Source organism: Nicotiana sylvestris, chromosome 12 (genome assembly GCF_000393655.2).
Source record: "Nicotiana sylvestris chromosome 12, ASM39365v2, whole genome shotgun sequence".
Lineage (NCBI taxonomy): Eukaryota > Viridiplantae > Streptophyta > Magnoliopsida > Solanales > Solanaceae > Nicotiana > Nicotiana sylvestris.
The window spans coordinates 63,488,588-63,515,715 of record NC_091068.1 but is presented as its reverse complement, the minus strand read 5'-3'; the positions used below and the strand labels follow the sequence as shown (position 1 = coordinate 63,515,715).

At 40.3% G+C, this 27,128-nt stretch overlaps 4 protein-coding genes across 4 annotated transcripts; 2 read left to right on the top strand and 2 right to left on the bottom strand.

Moving 5' to 3' along the window:
* Positions 1-1,648: 1,648 nt before the first annotated feature.
* On the top strand, positions 1,649-4,752 carry LOC138883136 (uncharacterized). Its single transcript, XM_070163797.1, has 2 exons — positions 1,649-2,012; positions 4,643-4,752. The coding sequence occupies exons 1-2, from the start codon at positions 1,649-1,651 to the stop codon at positions 4,750-4,752; spliced, it is 474 nt and encodes a 157-aa protein (XP_070019898.1).
* Positions 4,753-15,447: 10,695 nt separating this feature from the next.
* On the top strand, positions 15,448-16,109 carry LOC138883135 (uncharacterized). Its single transcript, XM_070163796.1, has 3 exons — positions 15,448-15,726; positions 15,808-15,908; positions 16,019-16,109. The coding sequence occupies exons 1-3, from the start codon at positions 15,448-15,450 to the stop codon at positions 16,107-16,109; spliced, it is 471 nt and encodes a 156-aa protein (XP_070019897.1).
* A 4,156-nt stretch (positions 16,110-20,265) lies between these two features.
* LOC138883134 (secreted RxLR effector protein 161-like) lies at positions 20,266-20,833 on the bottom strand. The gene is made up of 2 exons (XM_070163795.1): positions 20,737-20,833; positions 20,266-20,675 (listed from the first exon to the last, which is right to left on the bottom strand). Exons 1-2 carry the CDS (start codon positions 20,831-20,833, stop codon positions 20,266-20,268), a joined length of 507 nt encoding a protein of 168 aa, XP_070019896.1.
* A 3,455-nt stretch (positions 20,834-24,288) lies between these two features.
* On the bottom strand, positions 24,289-26,504 carry LOC138883133 (uncharacterized). The gene is made up of 5 exons (XM_070163794.1): positions 26,227-26,504; positions 25,804-26,158; positions 25,460-25,712; positions 25,161-25,234; positions 24,289-24,408 (listed from the first exon to the last, which is right to left on the bottom strand). Exons 1-5 carry the CDS (start codon positions 26,502-26,504, stop codon positions 24,289-24,291), a joined length of 1,080 nt encoding a protein of 359 aa, XP_070019895.1.
* Positions 26,505-27,128: the final 624 nt, after the last annotated feature.

Genomic DNA, 27,128 nt, shown 5'->3' with positions numbered 1-27,128 from the left:
GCCAAGTTTCTCAGGGTGGTAGAATACCCAACATGGTTAGCCAACATTGTGCCAGTACCAAAGAAGGACGGGAAGGTCAGAGTCTGTGTCGACTATCGGGATCTCAACCAGGCCAGCCCTAAAGACGACTTCCCCTTGCCAAACATACACATCCTGATCGACAATTGTGCCACGCATGAATTGCAGTCATTCGTGGAATGTTTCACTAGGTATCATCAGATCTGGATGGATGAAGAAGATCTAAGAAAATGGCTTGCATTACGCTGTGGGGAATGTACCATTACAAGATGATGTCGTTCAGCCTGAAAAATGTAGGGGCCACCTACACAAGGGCCATGACTACCATTTTCCATGATATGATACATAAGGAGATCGAGGTGTATATAGATGATGTCATCAACAAAACCAAGAAAGCCACTTATCACATGGAAGATTTGAGGAAGTTCTTCAACAGACTAAGAAGGTACAACCTGAAACTGAATCCTGCGAAATGTGCATTTGGGGTTCCTGCCGGAAAACTACTTGGGTTCATTGTATGTCGCTGAGGAATAGAACTAGATCCATCAAAGGTTAAAGACATTCAAGAATTGCCACCGCCAAAGAACAGGAAGGACGTGATGAGTTTACTGGGGAGACTCAACTACATCAGCTGGTTCATAGCTCAATCTACTTTCATCTGTGAGCCAATCTTTAAGATGTTGAAGAAGGACGCCGCTACCAAATGGACTGATGACTGCCAAAGGGCCTTCGACAGAATCAAGGAGTACCTATCGACACCGCCTGTTTTGGTCCCGCCCGAACCAGGTAGACCCCTATTTCTCTACCTTGTAGTGCTAGATGGAGCATTCGGTTGTGTTCTTGGGCAACATGATGAAACAGGGAGGAAGGAGCAGGCCATCTACTATCTTAGCAAGAAGTTCACCCATATGAGGCTCGGTAATCTATGTTAGAATGCACCTGTTGTGCTCTAACTTGGGTAGCTCAGAAGTTAAGGCACTATTTCTATGCCTATACCACATATCTCATATCAATGATGGATCCATTGAAGTACATCTTTCAGAAGCCCATGCCCAATGGCAAGCTAGTCAAGTGGCAAATCCTGCTGAGTGAATTTGACTTTCTCTATGTAATTCAGAAAGCAATCAAGGGACAGGATTTGGCAGATCATCTTGCCGAGAATCCCGTGGACGAAGAATATGAACCCTTAAAGACGTATTTTCCTGACGAAGAGGTGTCATTCATAAGAGAAGACATTGCAGAATCCTATGATAGTTGGAGAATGTTTTTCGATGGAGCAGCAAATTTCAAAGGAGTTGGCATAGGATCAGTTGTAGTGTCAAAAATTGGTCAGCATTATCCGGTGTCTGCCAAACTCATATTCCCTTGCACCAACAACATGGCTGAGTATGAGGCCTGCATCTTGGGACTCAAGATGGCCATTGAAATGAACGTCCAAGAGTTGTTAGTGATCGGGGATTTAGACTTGCTTATACATCAGGTCCGAGAAAAATGGGCAACCAAGAACTCCAAGATACTCCCTTATCTGCATCATGTACAGGAGTTGAGAAAGAGGTTCACAAAGATAGAGTTCCAGCATGTCCCTAGGGTCCAAAATAAATTTGCTGATGCATTGGTTACCTTATGATCCATGATACAACATCCAGATAAGAATTTCATTAACCCTATTCTAGTAAAGATCTACGATCAGCCAGCTTACTATGCTCACGTCGAAGAAGAAGCGGATGGAAAACCTTGGTTTCATGATATCAAGGAATACTTGGCGAAAGAAAAACACCTAGAGCTTGCAAATCCTATTCAAAAGCGTACACTTCGAAGATTATCCAACAATTTCTTCCACAGCGGAGGAATCCTGTATAGGAGGACTCCAGATCTGGGATTACTAAGGTGTGTCGACGTAAAGGAAGCATCTAAATTACTAGAAGGAATCCATGTTGGGACCTGCGGGCCAGATATGAATGGCTTTGTGTTAGCCAAAAAGATACTCCGAGCTGGTTATATTTGGATGACTATGGAAACGGACTGCAGCCAGTATGTCCGAAAGTGCCACCGCTGTTAGATACATGCAGATATGATAAAGGTGCCTCCAAACGAGCTTAATGCAACAAGCTCACCATGGTCGTTCGCCTCACGGGGAATGGAGGTTATCGGACCAATTAAACATGTCGTATCAAATGGGCACAAGTTCATCCTAGTGGCAATTAATTATTTCACCAAATGGGTTGAAGCAGCATCCTACAAGGCAGTGATTAAGAAAGTTGTGGCAGACTTTGTCCGCGACTATATCGCTTGTCGGTTCGAAATTCCAGAATCAATCATTACTGATAATGGTTCCAATCTCAACAAGTGACTTGATGAAAGCCATGTGTGAAACCTTCAGGATCAAACACAAGAATTCTACAGCCTACCGACCTTAGATAAACGGATCCATAGAGACCGCCAATAAGAATATCAATAAGATACTAAGAAAAATGATAGAGAAGCATAAGCAGTGGCACGAGAAGGTATCATTTGCTTTATAGGGGTATCGCACCACAGTCCGCACATCAACCGGGGCGACTCCCTATATGTTGGTTTATGGTACAGAGGCGGTCATTCCTACCGAGGTAGAAATTCCTTCCTTGAGGATCATACAAGAAGCAGAACTCGACTATGTAGAATAGGTAAAGAGTCACTGTGAGTAGCTAGCTCTTATAGATGGAAAAAGAATGAACGCAGTTTGCCGTGGTCAGCTCTATCAGAACAGAATGTCCAAAGCCTTCAATAAAAGAGTCAAGCCAAGACAGTTCACACCGGTGCAGCTAGTGTTAAAGAAGATTTTCCCGCATCAGGACGAGGCCAAGGAAGTTCTCTCCCAACTGGCAGGGTTCGTACATGGTCCATTGGGTTCTAATAGGAGGAGCCCTCATACTTGCAGAAATGGATGGAGAAGTTTGGCCGAAGCCGATCAATTCAGATGCAGTGAAGCGATACTATGTGTAATGTCTATGCTTTCCTTTATGATGTAACTTGAACTACGCTTGACTTGATTCCCATTTAAGAGGGGATACGTCGGCAGCCCTATGGGTTCGGTCACAATGCAATAAAATTTCCATTTCCCCCGCTATTGGAAACTGGGGCAGAATTTTGAGGAGGACCCTCAAAATTCCGAAGCTGATTCCAGCCATTTATCGTTAACAGTCGTCAGGAGTAGCAGCCTAGTAAACTGGGGCAGAATTTTGAGGAGGAACCTTAAAATTCTGGAGCAAGAAAAGTTGCAATGTCTTGAACCACATCGCAGTCGTCGTTTCATCTAAAGAAAACTATTCTTAATTATGTACTTACATTATGCTTTTACGAAATCATGCAATGTTTATTACAAAAATTCCCTTGTTTAGCAACGCTACCCCAATGATACGTACAGTATCGCCAGATCAAAGCCGAGCGGGTCAAGCAAAGCCAGCGGGGATACGGACTAACTTCCCCCCCCCCTTTTACAAACTCACGATTTTTCTTTGGATGCAGACACTTGAGTTGCAAAATCATCAAATATACTATATGCTCACTTACAAAGTTCAGGTATACAACTCTCAGAACCGTTGCACTTACTCACAGCTGCTATCCGCACAATAGTGTCCCCAGCAGGCACAATATCCCCAACAATCATGATACCGCAATTCGCTATCAGCTAATAAAACTCTATTGTCATTTGCCATTTTACTTCCTGCATAAGGCTACCATTCTGCCTTCCGAGACTATGCTCTATCTCCATCTGCATTCTCTACATTGCATAAGGCTATTATTCTGCCTTCCGAGGTTAAGCTCTACCTCCATCTGCATTCTCTGCATTGCATAAGGCTACCATTCTGCTTTCCGAGACTAAGCTCTATCTCCATGTACATTCTCTGCATTGCATAAGGCTACCATTCTACCTTTCGATACTAAGCTATGTCTCCATATGCATTCTCCGTATTGCATAAAGCTACCATTCTGCCTTCCGAGACTAAGCTCTGTCTCCATCTGAATTCTCTGCATTGCATAAGGCTACCATTCTGCCTTCCGAGACTAAGCTCTATCTCCATCTGCATTCTCTGCATCGCATAAGGCTACCATTCTGCCTTCTGAGGTTAAGCTCTACCTCCATATGCATGGCTGAAATATCGCCACTTCATTTACACCTTGCATGGCTGAAATATCGCCACTTCATTTACACCTTGCAATGGCTGAAAGATCGCCACTTCATTTACGTCTTGCATCGTCTGAAAGATCGCCACTTATTGCATTTTATTGGCTGAAAGATTGCCACCTATTGCATCTCATGGGCTGAAAGATCGCCAAATTGTCCAAAGGAATCATTGTTCAGAGGCACCATTTTCATAGCCCGAGAACGCCATTTCATGGCCTGAGGACCCCTTTTATCTTTTGCATATAATTATTCAAATGCATCATTGTTCGGAGGCATCATTCTCATTGCCCGAGAACATCATTTCATGGCCTGCAAATTCTTATCATACACTTCATGGCCCAGGGCGTCATGGTCCGAGGATGTCATCCTAACCGTCCGAACACAACATTCATGGTCCGACGGGAAATTGCATCATGTTTAAATTTTTGCACAGTATACACTTGTATTGCTTATTTGCAGGTAAATCGTCTAGCAATAGCCGTCTCAGCAGGAGCAATCCTGCTCCAGTTCCCGCAGCTCTGCTAGACTTTAACCATCCATCCCAACCTGAATATCTCGTTCGTTCTTGAAAAAAATCTCCCTCGGCATATTCCGCCGACGGATACTGAACTACATATGGCCTGATTCCTGTAAGACCAGGGATATGTAGTCAGCTCAGGAACCAGAGCATTTCTCTTCAAACCATTTCGTTCGGTCAAATTGGCCATCATATCTTTACCCGATAACTCTTTCATCCTTTCCGGGTAAAGAGGGGCAGTTGTTGATACCCAATTTTTCCTGTATATTTTTATATACAATATGCTTTCAAAATAGTATATGTACGCATATATAAGTATGCCAAAGTGTTTTAAAATTTTTCCTAATTTTTAAAGATTTTTTAAATCAATTTATTGTCCTATTTTAGCAATGCAAAAAATAAATTAATAATTATTCCCAAAATCGTCATTTTGGTGAATAACTTATTTTATTCTCACATTTATACCAAAATATAGCTAAGGTAAGTTTTGCACATTTTTGTAAATTTATTTAGTATTTTAAAAGTTAAATTGCATTTAATTGCAATTTTAGCCTATTTTAAGATTTAATTGCACATTAATTATAAAATTGGTTCCAGCATTTTTAATATAATATCTAAATATTATTAATTAATTTAGTACCTTTAATTTATTTTCAGAAGTCATTTTACTATTTTTATAAAATAAAAGGGAAAACTGGCTATTTAAAATATAGCCCCATTTTATTTCAATTATAGCGCAAATTGATCCCCCAAATAACCCAATTTTAAATCCCAAATTACCCAGCCCAATTTTAATTTAACCCGACCCCTGACCCGCTTATCCGATCTGCCCAGCCCTCTCTTTTAGTCTAGGCCGTTGATCATTTTGATCAACGGCCACGATCATTCCTTACCTTTCTAATTCCCCAATAACTACCCTAATCCCCTCATTCTCTTTTATCAGCCTCCCCTGAAATCCTTCTCCTCTCAAACTCTCTCGAACCCTCTCGAAACCCTAGCCTCTCTCACAGTCTTCTACCTCAAGCTCACCGAAATCCATGGCCTCTTAGGCCATGGATGGCCTAAACTCATCTCCCTCTACTCTCAAACACTTGGTATTCGAAGGTCCTAGGTCTAACCTCGAAGGTGCCCATTCAGATATCAAAGATCCAAGGTTCTATGGCCCTTGCTGGTTTTGCTCTGGCATACAATGATGTTTTGAGCATGGTTCTAACCTCTCCGACTCAGATCGAACCTTTTCAAAGCCTTTCTCATTTTAGGGTTCCTCTAAAACCCTAAGCTATTCGAGGTTTTCTCTGATTTTTTCTTAGATTTGTTCTATATCTGTGCTCTACTTGAGTTTTTAAACGTTTTCCCCAATTTTTCTTTCAAAAATTACTTCTTTCCGATTTAGGGTTTCTGAAAAAGATTAAAATGTTTCTCCGACTCTTCATTTCCTTTCTTTGTGTGTATTTGTCACGCATGTGCTTCTACTGATTTCTTATGCTATACGTGTTCTTCTGTGCTTTGTTCTTCTACTGTGTTTTGTACCATGCTTGCATGTTTATCTTGCTATATTTTCCTATATGATCTTTTGCTATGCTTTTCCGGTATTTTTGTGTTCTTCTACTGTATGTATTTCCTACTAAGTTCTTAAGTTTTGTTTTCCTTCTACTGAACTTTGTGTGAGTTCTTCTAAAAGACCTCTTTAAACATGTTTCTTCTATGGTTTTCTAAGTGTTATACCATCTCTTTTCTCTTCTGAACCTTATTTAAGTTCCTTCTGAAAAGTACTTTCTTCTGCTATATCTCCTATTGTGTTCCTAAGTGTTATTGCTTTCTCTTCTACTGAACTTTGTTTAAGTCCCTTCTAAAAGGTTTTCTTAAACACGTTTCATTTACTGTCGTGACTATTCTCTCATTATCCTCCTGCACTCTATCTGCTTTGAATGTTATTTGTATTTGCTTGTCTTCTCATAAGAGTCTGAAAAGAAATCTCTGAGCCTATTGCCTCCTCATCTCTGTATTTGACTCGAGTTGGAAACCCTAGAATTTGGGGGTTTCCTCCGAGTTTGGTCATATGATCAAACTAGGGTTCTATTTAAGGATCCTTGACTCTTTCAGACATATTTCTGGGTCTATGAAATAAGTGTGAACTTCTTTTGTTTGCACACAATTCTGATTCTCCTACACTAGACTCTTCTATTGAATAGCATGACAAATTTCATCATGTTTAACGTGCCTGTGTGCTTTTTATATATGTGGAATCTTTCTTCAAAATGGTTTTTCAACTTGTGATTGATTCAGAATTCCTTTTAATAAGTTTAATTGATTGGTACTGATTTTCCTTAAGTCGAAATCCTTCCCATCTTTCTGACCTGGTTCATTCATACGAAATCCTCAATTTCTGATTTACTAGCTGTTAACTGATTTCCTTTCCTTATTTGCACAAACCGTGTAGTATCAAGACTTTGTCCTTAAATAAACCTCTATGTATTTACCCCTCTTGTACTGCTCTGGAAAAGTGTTTGATTAACCCTTTTCCTTAATTATTTTGCCCGTTTGAAATCAGAATCCCTTAATTAAAATGTGACACTGTGTAATTGATTTCCAAACTATTTTCTTACCTATTTCTACTTGCTTTCTACACTATAAAAGGGCACGACCCTTCTGCACTTTAGGACAACTTCAATTCAATACTTCTACACTTCAGACTTCACAGTTCTCTTCTAAATTCATAACATTCTGATTGCTTGTTTGCACTTTGGCTTTACAAGACTACTACTTTCTCTTTGTTTGTTTTCTCTGAAACTGGTATGTCCTAATTTTAGTTTCAGCATCACCCTAATGTGTTTACTTATAGTTTTTATATCCATGGCTACCTTACTGCTTATGTAGAGTTCAATATTTAACTTAATATGCCTATGTTCTACTACCTGTTTCTACTGTGAATCTTTGCTCCCTACCTCATTACCCCTATGTGTTTGTAAGTGGTGACTTAGGGCATGGCAACATGAGTTGTTGCCCATGCCTTGAGTTCTGAACCAATAAGGTCCTAACGTCTAACAGGCTGGAGGGTGTGCCAGCATATCCCATTGCTGAGTATGCCCATCAGCCTGCTTCTCTTGTGGCAAATTCCCTACTCCCCTATACCTCTATATGCACTGATTTTTAAGTTGTTCCCTTTTCCCCCCTTTCCCCTTTCAGAATTTCACTTCTGCACTTGCACTCTCTCCTAGCTTCTAGGTTCAGCCCCCCTCTTGTGAGCCCTGCCTTGGGACCTTGAGTTCTCTCTGAACTTGGACACTTGAGGGCTGGCCCTTCCACACTGCACTATGTTCTTAATCTGGTAACATTTGGGTGTGAGCACTACCCAAAGTCCATATGAGGCTCTTAGGGAACTCTGACACATCCAAAGATGAGAGAAAGACTTTGGATCATGATCTTTAGAGTTGGTTCATCTCATATTTCGGACATGGAGTCTGAATTAGGCTCCTCTTGGTTGTACTTTTAATTTTGCTTTTCTTATTTCATTTCGGGCTCTAATAACTTGTAATAACTATTGGGGATGGCTAGTGAAAAGGGAGGGAATGATGCATGCAAAAGGGTAGATATCATGTTCATAGGGAATTATTACATTTCTATACTTCTGCATTTCATATAGATACTATGTCTATAGGTTTCTACACTTCTGCATATATAGAGACCATGTGTATAGGTTTTTGCACTTCTGTATTATATAGAGACCATGTCCATAAGTCATTTCTAAAATTCTGCATATCATATAGATAATATGCCTATAGGACTTCCTGCAATTTGCACATGCATCTGTCATTAAGCAAACCTGTTTATAGGAGTTAAATAACTAACAGCATATAGATGACTTGCCTATAGAATTTCTGCATGTCAATAATAATGTTTTTAAAGTCAACAACGCCTAGAAAGCATGCCTATAGGAATAAACAACCTAGTATGAAACGTTTTCGTTCACCTATAAGTCTAAAATCGGCAATATCATTTTCTAACATCTACAAAATCTTTTGTCAAAACTCATCTTCCTTGAATAACTGACGACCTCTTCGAAAATCAGTACACTTCATCTTTTCTGAAACCAGTAGATATCATGCCTATAGGTTTTGTCTAACACTTAGGCAAGCCTTAGGATAAAAGTTATGACTGCACCAGTTTTTTGTTAATTACAACCAGCGGGCAGGTCTAATTGACTTCTTATCTGAAAATATGTGATAAATCAGCCTGCTTTAGCCTTTTAAGTTTTAATCAGACCCTAATCAGTACATGTAAGACATGCTAAACTATATGCTTTCTTTGATTTGAGGAGGTTTATTTGAGCCATACCTGTTTATGTGTTTTCCCCAATACTTGCTATACATGTTTTGGTTGTCGCCTTAGAATTTTGTCCTTTTAAAACTGCAAAACCTCATACTCCCTTCCCCTTTTAGGATTAGTAGTCCCAAGTACCTCCCAGACTGATAAGAATGGGGTGGGTAATAGCATGCAATAAGTAACGAAACCATTCCGCGCTTTAATACATTAACGGGGTGGGAAAGAGTAGATATGGATATGATGACCACATGATAACCCCTCTTTTAGGAGTGATTACCGGATGTTGTGTTGGGTGATCCATATTATTTGTAAACCTAGGACCCCTCTCCCTTTACTTGTTTATTTTCATTATTTTCAGAATTTTTGAACTATTTTCTTCAAAAATTCAGCTTTTTTTGTTCCTTTAAACTTTAATTTATTTGCAACTATTATGTTAAAAAAACCCTTTATTTGATACTTCTACTTGCCTACTTGTTTCTTAAAGTCACAATTGTAGCATAGCCGGGAACCATACTAGTGGATCCTGAGGGGTGCCTAACACCTTCCCTTCGGGATAATTTCAAGCCCTTACCCAATCTCTGGTTTTCCTAAATCAAACTCTTCTTAGTGTCCTAATGCACTTTAATCATTAGGTGGCGACTCTTCAATTTAAACCCAATTCCCAAAAGGGAATGAGTTGTCCTCCCAAGTGTCATAAACCCGATTTCACGAGAAAAAGGGGGCGTGACAAACATCCATTCACATATAGCCACCAATAGAAATTTATCCGTCAATCCCGAAAGCAGCGTCCGTAGGGATGCTTGATCTGCTACTCAGAGCTCACGTGGTGGTGAAGATGGGGGGATCAGCCTGCGGGGATCTTCAAAATGTTGTAGGCTCAACAAGCGACAATAGCCCAACTCCAAAATCAGAACCACACATCGAGCAGGGTCGAACATGAGCCATACCAGGAAATCATACACAGAGTTGAATCGACTTCGAAGAGATCGAACGAGAAGGTCTCGTAGACCAACCTTGATATCATAAAGATGCTCAAAGAACTAACAAAGAGAATCGATATAAGGGAAAAAGATGATCAAGGAAAACGACAAGAAGGCGGAAACCTATAATACCATGGTCGACCAAATCCCTGGGGCACCACCAATATGAAAGGACTAGATTCTAAAAAGTTTGTACAAAACCTTTCCCCCCGAGTGCGGATCCGAAGCCAATCCCCAAGGAGTTCTGTATGCCCGAGATTCCTAAATATAATGGGACGACTGATCCAACGAACATGTCACCTCCTACACGTGTGCTATCAAAGGAAATGACTTGGAGGATGATGAGATCAAATCTGTCTTGGGTATGTTGAGTTTAATCGAGCCAAAACTGCCAAATCCTCCCCTGATGAATCTTGATCACTCTATGAGTTGCAAATATTGTTATGGTGCTCTAGGGCACGACATAGAGAAATGCTGGCAATTGAAAACAGCTATTCAAGGGCTCATTGATACTAATTGGATTGAGGTCCAAGCTCCGGAGGTGCCCAATATCAACCAGAATCCGTTGCCGGCCCATCATGAGACAAATATGATCGAGATAGTGCATAGGGTAGGGGAGCCTAAGAAGCCTTCACAGACCATCATGATGATTTGGTCCAGTGAAGTCAGGCTGGTTAAAGAGCCAATAAGTGAGAAATCGGTGATTAGGTTGAGCGGGGCAAACCGTGAACCATCTGTAGTAGTCAAGAAGGTGACCCCAAGTGATGTGGCAGTAAAACAAGAAAGAGAAAAAGTGGTTGTGCCAGGAGTGGCGAACAAGCCTGATGTAATTGTGGAGGGTTCCCGCACAGATACTGTCATTATCAAGCTGGTAACTCAATTATTGATAGTCAACAGCAAGGTAGTCCCGTGGAATTATGAACGAGTGATAGTGACTTACAAGGGGAAAGAGGTTTTAGAAGAAGTTTGTGAGACCCATGGTTTGATTCAATCTGGGAGATGCTTTTCCCCCGGAGAGTTGAGAAAAGCTAAGATCTCCAAAGACAACCCGGTGCTAGTGAAGAAAGTTGTGACCGAAGAAGAAGCAGAGGAATTCTTGAGAAAGATGAAAGTGCAGGACTATTCCATTGTTGAGCAGTTTAGGAAGACACCGGCTCAGATTTCACTATTCTCATTATTGATCCATTCAGACGAGCACCATCGGGCTTTAATGAAGATCCTGAATGAGGCTTATGTTCCTGACAAAATCTCAGTGAACCACTTGGAAAAGATAGCTAACAAGATATTTGAGGTAAACAAAGTCATCTTTTCTGATGATGATTGCTCGTGGAGGGTACTGATCACAATAGAGCCCTCTATCTTACGGTCAAATGCGAAGATTTCGTGGTTACTCGGGTATTGGTCGACAATGGTTCTAGTATGAACATTTTTCCTCTCTCCACTCTGGACAAGTTGAAGGTGGATGATGAAAGAATTCACAAGAACAATATCTGCATTCGAGGATTCGACAGTGGATGGAAAGATTCAGTCGGGGGCATAGTGCTTGGGCTTACAATAGGGCTAGTGGAATTTACCATGGAGTTCCAGGTGCTTGATGTGGCTGTTTCTTACAATCTACTATTGGGTCAACCCTGGATTCATGCTGCCAAAGCAGTCTCGTCTACTCTGCATCAAATAGTCAAGTTTGAATAGGATAGATAGGAAATTGTTGTGCACGGCGAAGATAATTTGTGTGTTCCCAGTGATGCCATTATTCCGTTCATAGAGTTTGAAGACAATAATGGGCCATGGGTTTATCAGGTTTTTGACACGGTATTGGTAGAGAAAATTCCAGAAGGGAAGTGTTTGAGGGTAGCTGCTGCATCAGTCATGGTAGCCGTTGAAATGTTGAAAAATGGTTTTGTACCGGGCAAGGGTTTGGGTGCATCTCTACAAGGTATCGTACAGCCGGTGTCTCTCCCCAAAAACTTGGATACATTTGGTTTGGGGTTCAAGCCCACCGTTGTGGACGTGAAAAGATCCAGAAAGTTGAAACAGAGGGCCTGGGTCCTCCCAAAGCCCATCCCACGGCTCTCCAGATCATTTGTCAGGCTTGGCACCAAGAAACACCCAGAAACAACAGTTCTCAGTTCTGTGGTTGGTCCTGATAAAGAGTTGATTGAAAGGTTCGAGAAGTTATTCAATGATGTGAACATGGTGGAAGGTGGAGAGGGTTCTAGCAAGGCGGATGTGCAATTTGTTGGGCCCAGTGAAAGATTAACAATTGGGAAGCTACTCATCTCCCCACAAGGAAGGAGTTTTGATAGTTTTCTTTGATTTTCTTTCAGTTTATCTGGATTATTCTAGTGTTGTAATTCAGATTCTATATTCCGTCCGTTTGGATGTATAAACTTTGTTATCTTTTAATTTCAATGAAATGCAATTTCCCTTTTTCCTCATTCTTGACAGTTTTATTTTTGTTTTCTTTTCTTCCTTGTACGGTTCTTTTTATGCTGGTTTCAATAACATGACATGCATGAGGAATCTTCGGCCTAGTCTTAAAAGCCAATCTAATTCTGAAATAGTAATTCAAGAAATAGAGTGTGATGATGAATTGGAATATGATGAGGATGAGGCCTTTGAAGAGATTAGTAAAGAATTAAGCCATTTTGAAGAAAAACTCAAGCCTAACCTGAGTGATACATAAGTAATCAATTTAGGGGACCCAGATAATATTAGAGAAACTAAGATAAGTGTCCATCTTGAACCTCAACTCAGGGAGGAGATAATTAAAGCGTTACTTGAGTACAAAGACGTCTTTGCATGGTCATATGACGACATGCCAGGTTTAAGCACTGACTTGGTAGTTCAAAAATTTCCCACTGACCTGGCATTCCCTCCTATTAAGCAGAAGTTGAGGAAGTTTAAAACAAACATGAGTGTAAAAATTAAAGAAGAAGTCACAAAGCAGTTTGAGGTAAAGGTCATTCGGGTCACTCGGTATCCCACTTGGTTAGCCAACGTAGTACCTGTGCCAAAGAAGGATGGCAAGACCAGGGTGTGTGTTGATTATCGTGATCTCAACAAGGCAAGTCCCAAGGACAACATCCCACTGCCAAATATCCACATTCTGATTGACAATTGCGCCAAACATGAGCTTCGGTCTTTTGTGGACTGTTATGCGGGCTATCATCAGATCTTAATGGATGAGGAAGATGCGGAGAAGACGACAATCATCACACCATGGGGAAAATACTGTTACAGGGTCATGCCTTTTGGTTTGAAAAATGATGGGGCAACTTACATGAGGGCAATGACAACCATATTCCACGATATGATACACAAGGAGATCGAGGTTTATGTGGATGATGTAATCTTAAAGTCTAGAAAGCAGTCTGATCATGTCAGAGATTTGAAAAAATTCTTCCAAAGGCTTCGCAGGTACAATTTTAAGCTCAATCTTGCAAAATGCACATTTGGTGTGCCATCTAGAAAATTGTTGGGATTCATAGTCAGCCGTCGAGGTATTGAATTGGACCCATCAAAGATCAAAGATATCCAAGAATTGCCACCCCCAAGGAACAAAACTGAGGTGATGAGTTTATTAGGGAGGTTGAATTACATCAGCAGGTTCATTGCTCATCTTACGACAACTTGTGAACCTATCTTCAAACTGTTGAAGAAGGATGTTGCGGTCAAATGGATAGATGAGTGTCAAGAAGCATTTGATAAGAAAAAGGGGTACTTGTCACACCCACCTGTGTTGGTGCCACCAGAACCGGGAAGACCTTTGATTCTGTATTTGATGGTCCTGGACAACTCATTTGGTTGTGTGTTGGGTTAGCATGACATCACTGGCAGGAAGGAGCAGGCCATTTATTATCTCAACAAGAAGTTCACATCTTATTAGGTTAAGTACACTCACCTTGAGAGGACAAGTTGCGCCCTAACTTGGGTAGCACAGAAGTTGAAGCACTATTTGTCATCTTACACTACTTACCTCATCTCTCGTTTGGATCCATTAAAGTATATCTTTCAGAAGCCTATGCCTACAGGGAGGCTCACAAAGTAGCAGATCTTGCTCACAAAATTTTACATCGTCTATGTGACCCGGACTACGATGAAAGCCCAGTCATTGGCCGACCATTTGGCCGAGAATCCGGTGGATGAAGAATATGAGCCACTGAAGACTTACTTCCCCGATGAAGAGGTAATGCACATTGATGAGATGGAACCAGTTGGAGAGCCAGGTTGAAAACTCTTCTTTGATGGAGATGCCAACATGAAAGGCATCGGGATAGGGGCTGTACTTATTTCCGAAATAGGGCATCACTACCCTGTTACGGCTCAGCTTCATTTCTATTTCACTAACAACATGGCTGAGTACGAGGCGTGCATTTTGGGTTTGAGGTTGGCTGCAGACATGGTGTCCATGAAGTCTTGGTCTTGGGAGACTTAGACCTTCTGGTGCACCAGATCCAAGGGGAATGAGAAACAAGGGATTTAAAACTTATACCGTACCAGCAATGTTTACATGATCTTTATCAAGGTTTTGGGCAGTAGAGTTCAGGCATATTCCAAGGATCCATAATGAGGTTGCTTATGCTTTAGCTACCTTGGCGTCAATATTAAACTATCCAGATAAGGCCTACGTTGACTCATTGCATATTCAGGTCCACGATCAGCATTCTTACTACAATGTTGTAGAAGAAGAACTTGATGGTGAGCCTTGGTTTCACGATATCAAGGAATATATCAGAATGAGGGTATATCCGGTACATGCGACAGGTGATCAAAAGAGAACAATTCGGCGTTTGGCAAGCAGATTTTTCTTCAGCAGAGGGGTTTTGTACAAAAGGACTCTGGATCTTGGATTGTTGAGATGCATAGATGCTAGACAGACCACAACTATCATAACCGAGGTACATTCTGGAGTCTGTGGACTGCATATGAGTGGATACATACTAGCAAAGAAGATTCTCTGAGCAGGTTGTTATTGGCTCACTATAGAGGGAGATTGTATCAGTTTCGTGCGCAAGTGTCATCAGTGCCAGGTGCATGGAGATTCGATTCATTCTCCACCATCGGAATTGCACACAATGTCTGCATCGTGGCCTTTTGTCGCGTGGGGCATGGATGTCATTGGGCCAGTTGAGCCAGCAGCATCAAATGGGCACAGGTTCATTCTAGTGGCCATCGACTATTTCACCAAGTGGGTGGAGGCTAAAACGTTCAACTTTGTAACCAAGAAACCAGTGGTTGATTTTGTGCACTCAAATATCATTTGTCGGTTTGGGATACCAAAGGTGATCATTACAAACAATGGGGCTAATCTCAATAGTCATTTGATGAAAGAGGTATGTCAGCAGTTCAAGATTACACATTGCAATTCCACCCCTTACCGCCCCAAGGCAAATGGAGCAGTCGAGGTAGCCAACAAGAACATAAAGAAGATACTTTGGAAAATGGTGGAAGGGTCCAGGCAATGGCATGAAAAGCTCCCTTTTGAATTGCTGGCTTATCGCACTACTGTTCGTACTTCAGTAAGGACGACTCCTTATTTGCTGGTGTATGGCACTGAAGCAGTGATAGCCGCAGAAATGGAAATCCCATCCCTTCGAATTGTCACGGAGGCTGAAATCGATGATGATAAACGGGTCAAAACCCTCCTGGAACAATTGAGCTTGATCGATGAGAAAAGATTGGCAGCAGTGTGTCATGGCCAGTTGTATCAACAGAGAATGGCAAGAGCATATAATAAAAAGGTGCGTCCGCGGAAGTTTGAAGTGGGACAGCAAGTGTTGAGACGTATCATTCCACATCAGGCTGAAGCCAAAAGCAAGTTCTCCCCAAATTGGCAGGGGTTTTTCATCGTAACTAGAGTGTTGTCAAATGGTTCTTTGTATTTGACAGATTTAGAAGTCAAGTGTGTAGATATGGCTATCAATTCTGATGTTTTAAACGTCAATACTACACAAGGGGGGGGGATTTGTGTGGTACCTAATTTTTTGATCTAGAAGAACCTGGTTCTTCTAGGTGTTCTATTTGCTACTGTTACGGAATTAAAAGTACAGAAAATAAAGAACACAGAGATTTTTACGTGGAAAACACTTGGATCAAAAGGTGAAAAAACCACGACCTACTACTCAGTAGGATTTTCCCAAACATCCACTAAAACCACTAAGCCAAAACAGCATTTACAAAACTCTTTGTAAACCTAAGGATTAACTCTAATCCCTGTGTAGCATACAGCCTCAACTGTTGCAACACCTTGAAGTTAGCCTATAACTTGAACACTCATAGTACCTATTACAAATGCTTCTATGAAAGCTAAAAAGGTACAACTTTAAACCACCTACTACAATTGAACTAGAATAAGAATAAACACAACGGAACTGGTTCTTCTATCTCGTTCAAGTAGCTTCAGGTTTGCACACTTGAATTACACACGAACTACTTGCAAAAAGCATTGCTATTTTGCTCCCTATTCACGTTTAACTTCTACGTATGTGCAACACCTGTAAAAGAGAACAATCACTATTTTTTAATGAGTTAGTAATCAGAGTTTGATTGAGACTCAATTGCTGATCTTTCATCGAATTTGAGTCCTTGTTCAGTACAAACTCCAACCCTATCATTTATCTGGATTTTGTGATTGTGTCCTCTTCCCATAAGGAGACTTTCTCTCCTCATCCAATATGCGACCTTTTCAATCAGTTCTCGAGATATTGCTGCTTGATTACTGAGACTTATCTCCTTCATGTGTATCTCACATGTCTAGGTTGATAAATACTATGCCTCACATGATGAACCTGGTCCATGACTGAGTTCATTTGTCGTTCTTCAAAACTTCACCTGAACTTGGGCCAACAAATTCCCCCCTTTTCATGATGACAAACTCTGTGCGTTTACTAATCAAAGAACCTATAGGAACTCAACTTGACCATCAACACATTAACTTAGAATTTTAACTTATCATCAAGGACCAGATTTAATTAGGTTATAAATATCACATTATTCAGAATGAAGAGTAAAGCACAATATCTCTTCCCCCTTTTGGCATCATCGAAAAGTTACATGCATTGTGAATCCCAGATTTTAGTAATTACTCATGGCCACTTGGCAACTGCAAGTGAAAACATGGATGAAATCATCAATAATCAACAAAAATATTCAAACTATTAAGAGCAAAATCTTCATAGAACAAGAGAAACAACATCTGTCATTGATAAGATATGTTTCCACCAACAAACCACAAAAAGAAAGAAAAACTTCCAAAATATGAGCAAAAAAAAGGAAAAAGTCCCTAATCTGGGTCACTAGGGGTACTAGTTTGGTTTAGAAGACAACACCTGGAAATCCTAAGGCTCGGAGGAACTAGAGGGCTGGATTTGGAGAAGGTTGAGCTTATTCTGAAGCATCCCATAACTCTTCTCCTTTTCTTTTGCTAGCTCAGTTCTAAGGACATCTCTTTCAGTTTCCAGTTCAATTATACGAGCCTGGAGCCGAGCAATTTCAGCATCCTTAGATCCACACTCTTGAACCAAAGCCCTAACCTTACTATTCACAGGTGTCTTCAGGGATGAACCAGGTTCAACTGGGGTGGCATTGACTGGATAGTCACAAGTCAGAAGAGTCTTGACGCCAAAGTGTTCCTTGCTTGATGCCATCTCCCATTTTTTCAAAGTCACATTCAGCCTATCCAGAATAGTAGTCAATATGAATCTATATGGGGTGGCATGAGCCTTGGAGCCATTTATGACCCTGTCCAGTAATTTGACAATAAAGGCAGGCCAATTGATTTGCATTCCTCTTACAAGGCACTCCATAAGAACCATGTCCATGTAGTTGGCAGTGTGCCTCCTCTCTTGTGTGGGCAGCAAGCACTTGTTAACAAATTCAAACAAGACCTTGTCCTCAGGCCTCATCTCACTTTTCTGCACAAACCTGGCTTCAGGAACATCTTCAGCAGTTGCGGCATCACAAAAATTCCTAGTGATATGAAGAGCAGTAGGGAGAGAATCTAGACATGGAAACCTTTGCCTTGTATAATCATCATACCCCTCACTAGGTATGTCTAGAATCTTACCCAATTTGAGTGCATCAAACTGCACCCTTACTCTTTTCACTATACTGGTGACTACCCCATTCTTCACTATGGCATTGGCCATAAACTCAATCAATTCTTTCCTAGCCAGCCTTCCATCCATTTCAAGGACCATGCCCTTCCAGCCTTGTGCAGCTAGGGCATCCACTAGTCTTCTCATTCCTTGCTCATCCAGGTCTCTCAACAGTCTTCCTTTCAAAACATTTCTTCTACCAAAGATGGAAAACCTATCTTGTTCCTTTTCAGATTCCTCTTCTTCTTCTTCCTCAGTAATTTTTACCTGCTTACCTTTCACTGCAGATCTGGTTCTTTTGGCTAAATAGGGTTCATCAAATACAGGTTCAGAGGAAGACTTCTTGGAAGAAGCCTTGGCCCCTTTTGGTTTGGGTGTAGGAACCTCCACAGTTGTTCCCCTTTCTTGATGGACCGGTTCCATCTCCTCTTCTTCTTCTTTTCCAACCTCAGAACTCTCCACAACCTTTGCTTTTTCCTTCTCCTTCTTTTTCTTCTTGCTTTCTTCCAGAGCTTTCTGTAACTCATTTTCACTGTGTCTGACCTTCTTCTAGTGGCTCTTCCCTTAGGTACTGAAGGTACAGTAGGTTTTGGGGATGACATTTTGCTTTTCTTTGTTGTCTTGGAAGCAGTTGGAGCCTTTTGTTTGGAATCTTTACGCTTCTTTGGATCATAACTGTCCCCAACCCTCTTCAGAAGATCAGCCAGTGTTTCCTCAACAGATGAACCAGGTTCATCTTATTGCTTGCTTAGATGCACAAGCCCTTCAGCCGCCTCCCCAGAACCACTTCCCCTTGACTTGTTGCCACCTTCTTCAACACCTCCACAGATAGCCAAAACCTTTTCTTTCCCATTTCCCCTTTCATCACCACTTGCTCCCTCTCTCTCTTTTTCTTTCTTTTTACCTCCACTTCTACTAGATTCAGTCCCCTTTACATCTTTGACAGGACCAACCAAGACAAACCTATTTTCTACATTTTCAACCATAGTAGAGAGTACCACACAAGAACTTACCTCACTTGAGGTTTCTTGAATTTTGGCAGTGTCAGAAGACCCATGTTCTTCTCCTTCACTGGCAGAAATAAAAGCTTCAGACTCAGAGCTTGAGTCAGATTCTTGAGTAGGACATTCCTTCCTCTGGCTAGCCTTCAATTTCTCATTTAGAACTTTTCTTAGATCTCTAGAAGCTATAGTTTTTCTGGCCAACATTTTCTGCCTACGAAACCTAGGTTTTGGGGTTTCACTAGGGGGTGTAGATGAGGATGTATTCGAAGGGGATACTGGTGGGGGAGTGCTAGGATTATCTTGGGGGTTAGTCATGGTGGATTGTTTCTTAAGAAAAAATTGAGAATTTTGGAGAGAATAAGGGCGATCAGAACTTGAGAAAAGTTTTGATGGTTATGGACTAATGAAGAAGAGGTGTGGCGTGTATTTAAAGATGATTAGACTTAAATGCAGTAACGACAGCTTTTTCAAAGGTCAATTAGAAGTCTAATCAAGACGTTATTCCGGTCTCTTAGTGATTATTAGGCATCGCTAGATTTTAGGCAAAAATCCCAATTTTTAGAGTTCTAGGGGAACGAAACTGGTTCAATGCTCAACGGATAGAATTTCTGGGAATTTGATGAATATAGGACTTCTGCTCATGATTGGAAAAATAATCTTTATAATTGTGCAGTGTATAGAAAGCATACCTGAGCTTTTCATATGAACACATACTGATGAACCAGGTTCTTTATATAGAACTCTCTTAAACATGCCTCAAATGCCAAAATAGAAGAAACTTTGTAAGAGATCAGTGAGTCATACACATGTCACAGGAGTATACTAATTAAATTATGAAACTGAGTAAGAATTGATCTAGATATTTACACAAAGTTAGAACTCCTAACCAATATATATATATATATATATATAGAACTCCTAACCAAATTTTTTTTTCATTGTGCATTCTGAACTGGACCTATTAGGTGATCTTAATTATCCCTAACTCCAACCTGTTCCTCTCAAAGTTTTCTCTACACAGTGCTTTAGTAAAGATGTCATCTATTTGTTTATCAGTAGCACAATATTCTATTGAAATAAATCCTTTCTCATAGTTATCTCTTAAGAAGTGGTGTCTAACATCTATGTGGTTAGTCCTCTTATGATGAACAGGGTTCTTTCATATGGATGAAATCAATTCTCTTATAGCACTAGTGTTAACGCAGAATATTGGAATACATCCCACTTCAATTCCAAAATCTACCAGCTGTTGTTTGATCCATAGCAATTGAGCACAACAGGAAGCAACAACAACATACTCAGCTTCAGCAGTAGATAGGGCCACAGAATTTTGCTTTTTGGTAGCCCATGACACAAGACATGAACCAAGATAATGTGCCATACCTGAGGTGTTTTTCCTGTCCACTAAGAAACTTGCATAATCAGCATCAACATATGCAACTAGATCAAAATTACTACCTTTAGGATACCAGAGACACAAATCAGTGGTGCCTTTCAGATATCTCAGTATCCTCTTTACCGCAGTCAAGTGGGACTCTTTGAGATTTGCCTGAAAACGAGAACAAAGCCCTACACTGAAAACAATGTCAGTTCTGCTATGTAGTAAGATACAAGAGTGAACCAATCATACCCCTATACATCTTTTGATCGACTGATGAACCAGGTTCATCAATATCTAATTTGGTGGCAGTTGCAATGGGTGTGTCTATTTCTTTAGATTCCTCCATTTTAAACTTTTTGATTAGCTCTTTTGTATAATTCTTGTAAGGCCCCGGAAAAAAATAAATTCCAAGTAATTTGAGATTTCGTCTTGCCAAGGTAGGCTAATTATTTCATTTTGTGTGCAAATGATGATTCATGATATAATGGGTATCAATTGGATATGTTAATAAGCATATAATTCATATTAGAGGTGAATTGGGGTCTAAGGAGAGGCCTAAGTCTAAGTCAAGTTAGAAAAGTTTCATATTAGACGAAATCTGTAAATGAGTGCGCACAAAACCTCACTTTGAACGATCATATCTCCTGTTCTATAAGTAGTTGTGTGATTAAAAACCTATGAAATTAAAGCCCTTTGAGTCTATTTTCCAACGCAACAAACCGTTCGTCATTTGGAGGTGTATACGGAAAGTTATGACCATTTTAATGGGCAGGTGTCTCTAGCGCGAAGTCGCGCATTATGCTGAGTATTCTGCCTCCCGCACGCAAACATAGCGCGAGCTTGCACGCCTGGAAGGTTTTTAAATATCCTAAAGACCGGAAATAAGAGAATTTGAGTTATTTCTCAAGCTTAGGGCTTCCTCTACACCCCCAACTCGACCAAGGCATCCAATTGCACACCTAAGGTGAGTTTTTAAGTGTGTTTTCATGGTGATTTCACTTCTCAATCACTAGTTACAACATGATTTTGATTGGGTTTCATAGGGTTTCTTCAAAATCTCAAGAACACCCCAAATTTGTCTTTCAAGATTTGGTCTACAAGAGGTAATCCTACACCTTAGACTTACATATATGGAGTTATTATGGAAATATGAGTATGGATTAAGTATTGTAACTCATGGGATGGGGATTGGAAGTCATAGGTGCCTAACCTAGGTTGTGTTGGTATTGTAGAGATTGTGAGGTGGGTTATTGGGGTATGATTCTTGGGGTAATAGTATTATGTATACATGCATGTACAAATTAGGTTTGTGGGAAGATTGATGAATATAAATAAGTAAAGATTGGGTTGGGGAAAGAAGAAAATCTTGTAAAAGGAATTTAAAATCAAGATGCTCAACTAGTGTTTGATAAAATGCTCAAATGAGCTGAAACCATGAATACCTTCCTAATTTGTGTTAATTTTGTTATGTCTCAAGTAGATTGGGATTGCTAGAATTTTCGAAACATTGTAGTAACTTAAGGAAAGCTCAAACGAGGTATGTATGGCTAACTTTGACCTTTGTAAAGTCATTTTGTTTGGTGTACGAATATTTGGTATGTGATATCTACGTGGATTATTTGTGGAATTCTTGTGATTGGTATGATTTGATTGTTCGTGGTTAAGTCTCCCGATATAATGGTGTACGTAATTGGCAATAAACCAAATGTGTGATTGTGAATGTGTTATGTGGTAAGAGTTGAGAAACAAATGATGGAAGGAAATCGTAAATGATGCAGTTGGAACAACTGTGGTAATAACATATATGGCTTGTATTGGCAATTATCGCGGTGACATAAAATGCATATGAGTTGTTGAATATGATGGAAATAGTATTGATAGCTATAGAAATTCTTTGAGAATTGTTGTTGTTGTTCTTTGTGAATTGTTGTTGTTGTTGCTGTTGTGTTGTTTGTGAATTGTGATTGTTCGGTGGGATTGGGTTGCGCGCCGCAATACGGAGTAATAAGGTGTGGGTTGTGGTGATAAGGGTGGCCGAGGTAATAAGGGTGGTCGAGATAATAAGGGTGGAAAAGTGATCGAAATCATTATTGAAATGAAAATATGAGAAAGTTGTGAAATCATTGATGTGAAAATGTTGAAGGGGAAATGGAGAGATTGTAACTTGTTTGGCTTGATGGTTTTCTTTCATGTGTATTTGATTGTTGGTTCCATTACTACTTGTTACTTGTGTATGGTTTGAGCTTACTTAGGGCAAGTTTGTTCATACATACCAGCACAATTCAAATGTGTTGACGTCCCTTTTGGCGGGGGCGCTACATTTGTGTTATGATTGTAGGTGGATCCATGGCAGGTACTCCAGTCCACTGGCAGTAGCACCTCCTCCACTTTTCGTCAGTTGTATTGGTGAGCCTCTTTCCTCTTGGGGCCCTGCGTAGCTAATGCCGCTTTTCTTCCCGGAGTATTATTTTGGTATTTGTGTAAGGTACAACCGGAGCTTTGTTGCCGGAATTTTCGTATTATTCTTCAGTTGTATTTAGAGGCTCCGTAGACAGGTTGTGGGTAGTGTCGGGTGTTGGAATTTAAATAGAAATATTGATGTTTGGCAAGGATTTATGAAACTTGTAATATTTTGATAATTATGATTTAAGTTGCTAATGGAAGTTGTTAATGAAATACTTACTAAATCTGATTAAAGGAGTCCATCACCTATTTAATCATGAAGTTGTTTGGGTAGAATGAAACCTATCAGGATTGCTCAGTCGGGTTTACTCGGTTGAGCGCCGGTCGCGCTCCTCGAATTTTGGGGCGTGACACTTCTGCTGATGGATCATGGTTCCATTTGGACTTTGTTTGATCTGCAAGCCTAAAAAGAAGTTAAGCTCACCCATCATGCTCATTTCAAACTCACTGCCCATTAGTTTTGCAAAGTCCTTACTCAGCCTATCAGTGGTACCCCCAAATATGATGCCATCCACATATATTTGCACAACAAGGAGATCTTTACCCTTTTCCCTTAAAATAAGGTACTGTCAATTTTACCTCTTTTGTAACCATGCTCCAGTAAGAATTTGGATAGTCGTTCATACCAAGCTTTTGGGGCCTGCTTGAGACCATAGAGAGCCTTGCCTAACTTGTACACATGCTCAGGACATTCCTTGCTCTCAAACCCTAGAGATTGTTTCACAAACACTTCTTCCTTTAGGTAGCCATTCAGGAAGGCACTTTTGACATCCATCTGATGAAGAGTGAATTCCATGTGTCCTACAAAGGCTATGAGGAGTCTGATTGCCTCTAGTCTTGAAACTGGAGCAAATGTCTTATCATAGTCTATGTCCTCCTCTTGGTTGTATCCTTGTACCACCAGTCTTGCTTTGTTTCTTGTAACTGTTCCATCTTCATCAAGTTTGTTTCTAAAGACCCATTTTGTACCAATGACTGATCTGTCCTTGGGTCTCGGAACTAGATGCCAAACTTGACTTCTTTCAAATTGGTTGAGTTCATCTTGCATTGCATTCACCCAATTTTCATCCTGCAAAGCCTCAACAACATTTTTAGGTTCAATAAGAGATAGGAAAGCATCAAAAGCACACAGATTCTTTAGCTGTGATCTAGTTTTGACTCCAGATGTTGGATCAGTAATAATGTTCTCAATAGGATGAGAACTTTGATACTTGTGAGGTTTCACAACCAACTAGTTTCTGCTAGATGTCTCTCCCATGTTCTGTTGCTGAGGAACACGTCCATAAACAAGTTCCTCTAGGGTGTTTGATTCAATTTCTCCTTGATTAGTTCCCCCTGTTAGGTGCCCTGATTTGATGGACCTGTTCCATCACCTGTTCCTTCTTTTGATGCCACTTTGACTTGTGCTGGGGATTCACTCAATTCCTTTACTAATCCAATGGCTTCATCTTCATGTTCCTGTCTCTCAGAAAGAATGTTAATTTCATCAAATACTGCATGTACACTTTCATCTACACACAGAGTTCTTTATTAAACACTTTATATATTTTGCTATGTGAAGAATAACCCAAGAATACTCCCTCATCACTTCTGGGATCAAACTTACCTAGGGAGTCTTTTCAATTATTGTGCATATAGAACTTGCAACCAAATGCCCTAAGATGGGATATGTTTGGTTTTCTCACTTTAAGTAACTCATAGGGAGTCTTCTCTACCAGAGGTCTGGTCATGCATCTATTGATTATGTAACATGCAGTGTTTACGGCCTCTGCCCAGAATCTGTGGGGCAATTTACTAGAAAGCAGCATGGTTCTAGCCATGTCCTCCAGAGTTCTATTCTTCCTTTCAACTACTCCATTTTGTTGAGGGGTCCTAGGAGCAGAGAAATTATGATCTATACTATTTTCATCACAGAATTCAGCAAACTTGGAATTTTCAAATTCAGTTCCATGATCAGACCTAATGGATGCAAGTTGATTTCCTAATTATTTCTGAATTTTTCTAACAAATGCAATAAACATGTCGAATGCTTCATCTTTGGAGGTTAGAAATAGAACCCAGGTAAATCTAGAATAATCATCGACAAGCACCATTACATATTTCTTTCCACCTCTGCCCATGGTTCTCATTGGACCACATAGATCCATATGGACCAGTTCCAACAACTTGGTTGTACTTACCATTTTCTTGATTTTGAAGGATGATCTTACCTGCTTCCCCCTTGCACATGCCTCACAAACTTTGTCTTCTTTGAACTTGATATTAGGTAACTTTATCACCAAGTCTTTAGACACCAATTTGTTTAGCTGATTTAGACTTGCATGACCAAGTCTTTTGTGCCACAGGAGGGGATCATCAACCAACACACTTAAGCAAGTGAGTTCATTTTCTGAGAGAGTAGACAAATCTACAATGTAAATATTGTTAAATCTTTTTCCCTGCAAAATAATCTTGTCAGTGATAAGGTTAATCACAAAGCATTTGGTAGAGGTAAAAACTACAAGATTACCTCTGTCACACAATTGTGACACACTTATTAGGCTATATTTCAAGCCATCTATCAGGTAGACATTCTCTATGGAATGAGAATCTGTTTTGCCTACCTTTCCAACCCCAATGATCTCACATTTATTTCCATTACCAAAGGAGACATTACCTCCTTTTAAGTCCTCAAGTGAAAGGAACTGGTCCTTGTTCCCAGTCATATGTTTTGAGCAGCCACTATCCATATACCATATTTGGCTCATCCCTTTCACTTGGACCTGCAAAAAGAAATTAGGGGTTAGTCTTAGGAACCCAAACTAGTTTGGGTCCCTTTCTATAGGCAAAAGGATGAATCAGATTCCTTCTTGCCCACCCAGGCAGCTTGTTTTTCTCTTGAACAAAGACTTTGTTCTTTTGACTGGCCTTTTCTTTTGCATTACATTCATTTTTGTAATGGCCAACCTTGCCACAGTGTGTGCAGATTTTATTTTCAGGAAGAGTAAGGTACTTGCTTCTAGAGTCCCATTTTGGAGCTTGAGTCCCATAGCCAAGTCCTCTTTTGTTGCTACTGTGATGCTCTTGCAGCCAAGAGAGTGCATCAGAAGCCTTGTTCCACTTGCAAGTTCTGTCTAGTTCATGTTTCACCTTTCCTAGATCTTCCTTTAGGACTTTGATGAGTTCATCTTTCTTATACAATTCATCTTTCATTTTCCCAAGTTTTCTTCTAGAGTGAGATATGTGTGATCAACTTTCTTCTTTCATGTTCCTAGTTTCAGTTTTAAGTTTTCAGACCTAAGTTCTAGGACACTGTTATCAAGTTCAAGAACCTGGTTCTTCAACTCAGCATTTGTTTTATCACTCTCATTATCCCTAGACTCTAGACTTTTCCATTTTGCTTTTAGGATCACACATTCCCTAGACAGAACTTCTTTCTCATTGTTAATTATCTCAGACTCATCAATGAAGTCTAGTAGTAGCTCAGCCAACTTTTCTTTAGACAAAGATTTGATCTTATTTTTGAGATGAAGGATACTTACCTCTTGTTCATCATCTGATTCTCCGATGGCCATCAGTGTTTGCTCTTCTTCTGCTTCATCTTCCGAATCTTCATCTAAAGTTTCTCCCTAGGCAGCAACCATAGCCTTGGTTGAACCTTTGTTCCTTTTTGGTTGAACCTGTTTCTTCTTCCTATTCCTTCATTCAGCCTTTTCTTTCTTCCACTCAATTTCCCATTGAGGGCAGTTATTGATCATGTGATCAGTCTTACCACACTTGTAGCAACCCTCATTGGTCTGTTTCTTAGGAGCTCTTGACTTGTTGAAGGTTGTACCTCTTGAAGAACCCTTTCCTCTCATCAGGTACTTTTTGAATTTTCTAGTGATCATAGCCATCTCATCATCTTCCAAATCTGAACCTTCAGCAATTCTGAGAGCTAGGATTCTCTCCTTCTTGGGAGTATCCATCTTCATGGTTTGCCTTCTCAGTTCATAAGCAGTAAGATTTCCAATCAATTCATCTAGTCTGAGAGTAGCAATATTCTTGAATTCCTGAATGGCCGTGATTTTGCTTTCCCATGAGACTGGCAGAACCCTTGTCAGGATTTTCTCAACCTTGTCTTCTTCAAGAATAATCCTTCCAAGGGACTTAAGTTCATTTGTCAGTGTAGTGAACCTAGTATACATCTCTTGGATAGT

What these genes read in the sequence shown, in the direction of transcription:
- LOC138883136 (XM_070163797.1), top strand. Translation starts at nt 1,649, where the DNA reads ATGATACAACATCCAGATAAGAATTTCATTAACCCTATTCTAGTAAAG. An exon ending in CAAAAAGATACTCCGAGCTG is followed by an intron (nt 2,013 to 4,642) that starts GTTATATTTGGA and finishes GCTTATTTGCAG; the next exon opens with GTAAATCGTCTAGCAATAGC.
- LOC138883135 (XM_070163796.1), top strand. Translation starts at nt 15,448, where the DNA reads ATGGTGGAAGGGTCCAGGCAATGGCATGAAAAGCTCCCTTTTGAATTG. An exon ending in AGTTGTATCAACAGAGAATG is followed by an intron (nt 15,727 to 15,807) that starts GCAAGAGCATAT and finishes ATTCCACATCAG; the next exon opens with GCTGAAGCCAAAAGCAAGTT. An exon ending in TTGACAGATTTAGAAGTCAA is followed by an intron (nt 15,909 to 16,018) that starts GTGTGTAGATAT and finishes TGGTTCTTCTAG; the next exon opens with GTGTTCTATTTGCTACTGTT.
- LOC138883134 (XM_070163795.1), bottom strand. Translation starts at nt 20,833, where the DNA reads ATGGAGGAATCTAAAGAAATAGACACACCCATTGCAACTGCCACCAAA. An exon ending in CGATCAAAAGATGTATAGGG is followed by an intron (nt 20,676 to 20,736) that starts GTATGATTGGTT and finishes TTTTCAGTGTAG; the next exon opens with GGCTTTGTTCTCGTTTTCAG.
- LOC138883133 (XM_070163794.1), bottom strand. Translation starts at nt 26,504, where the DNA reads ATGGCCATCGGAGAATCAGATGATGAACAAGAGGTAAGTATCCTTCAT. An exon ending in AACAGTGTCCTAGAACTTAG is followed by an intron (nt 26,159 to 26,226) that starts GTCTGAAAACTT and finishes ATCTCACTCTAG; the next exon opens with AAGAAAACTTGGGAAAATGA. An exon ending in AAAACAAGCTGCCTGGGTGG is followed by an intron (nt 25,713 to 25,803) that starts GCAAGAAGGAAT and finishes TTCTTTTTGCAG; the next exon opens with GTCCAAGTGAAAGGGATGAG.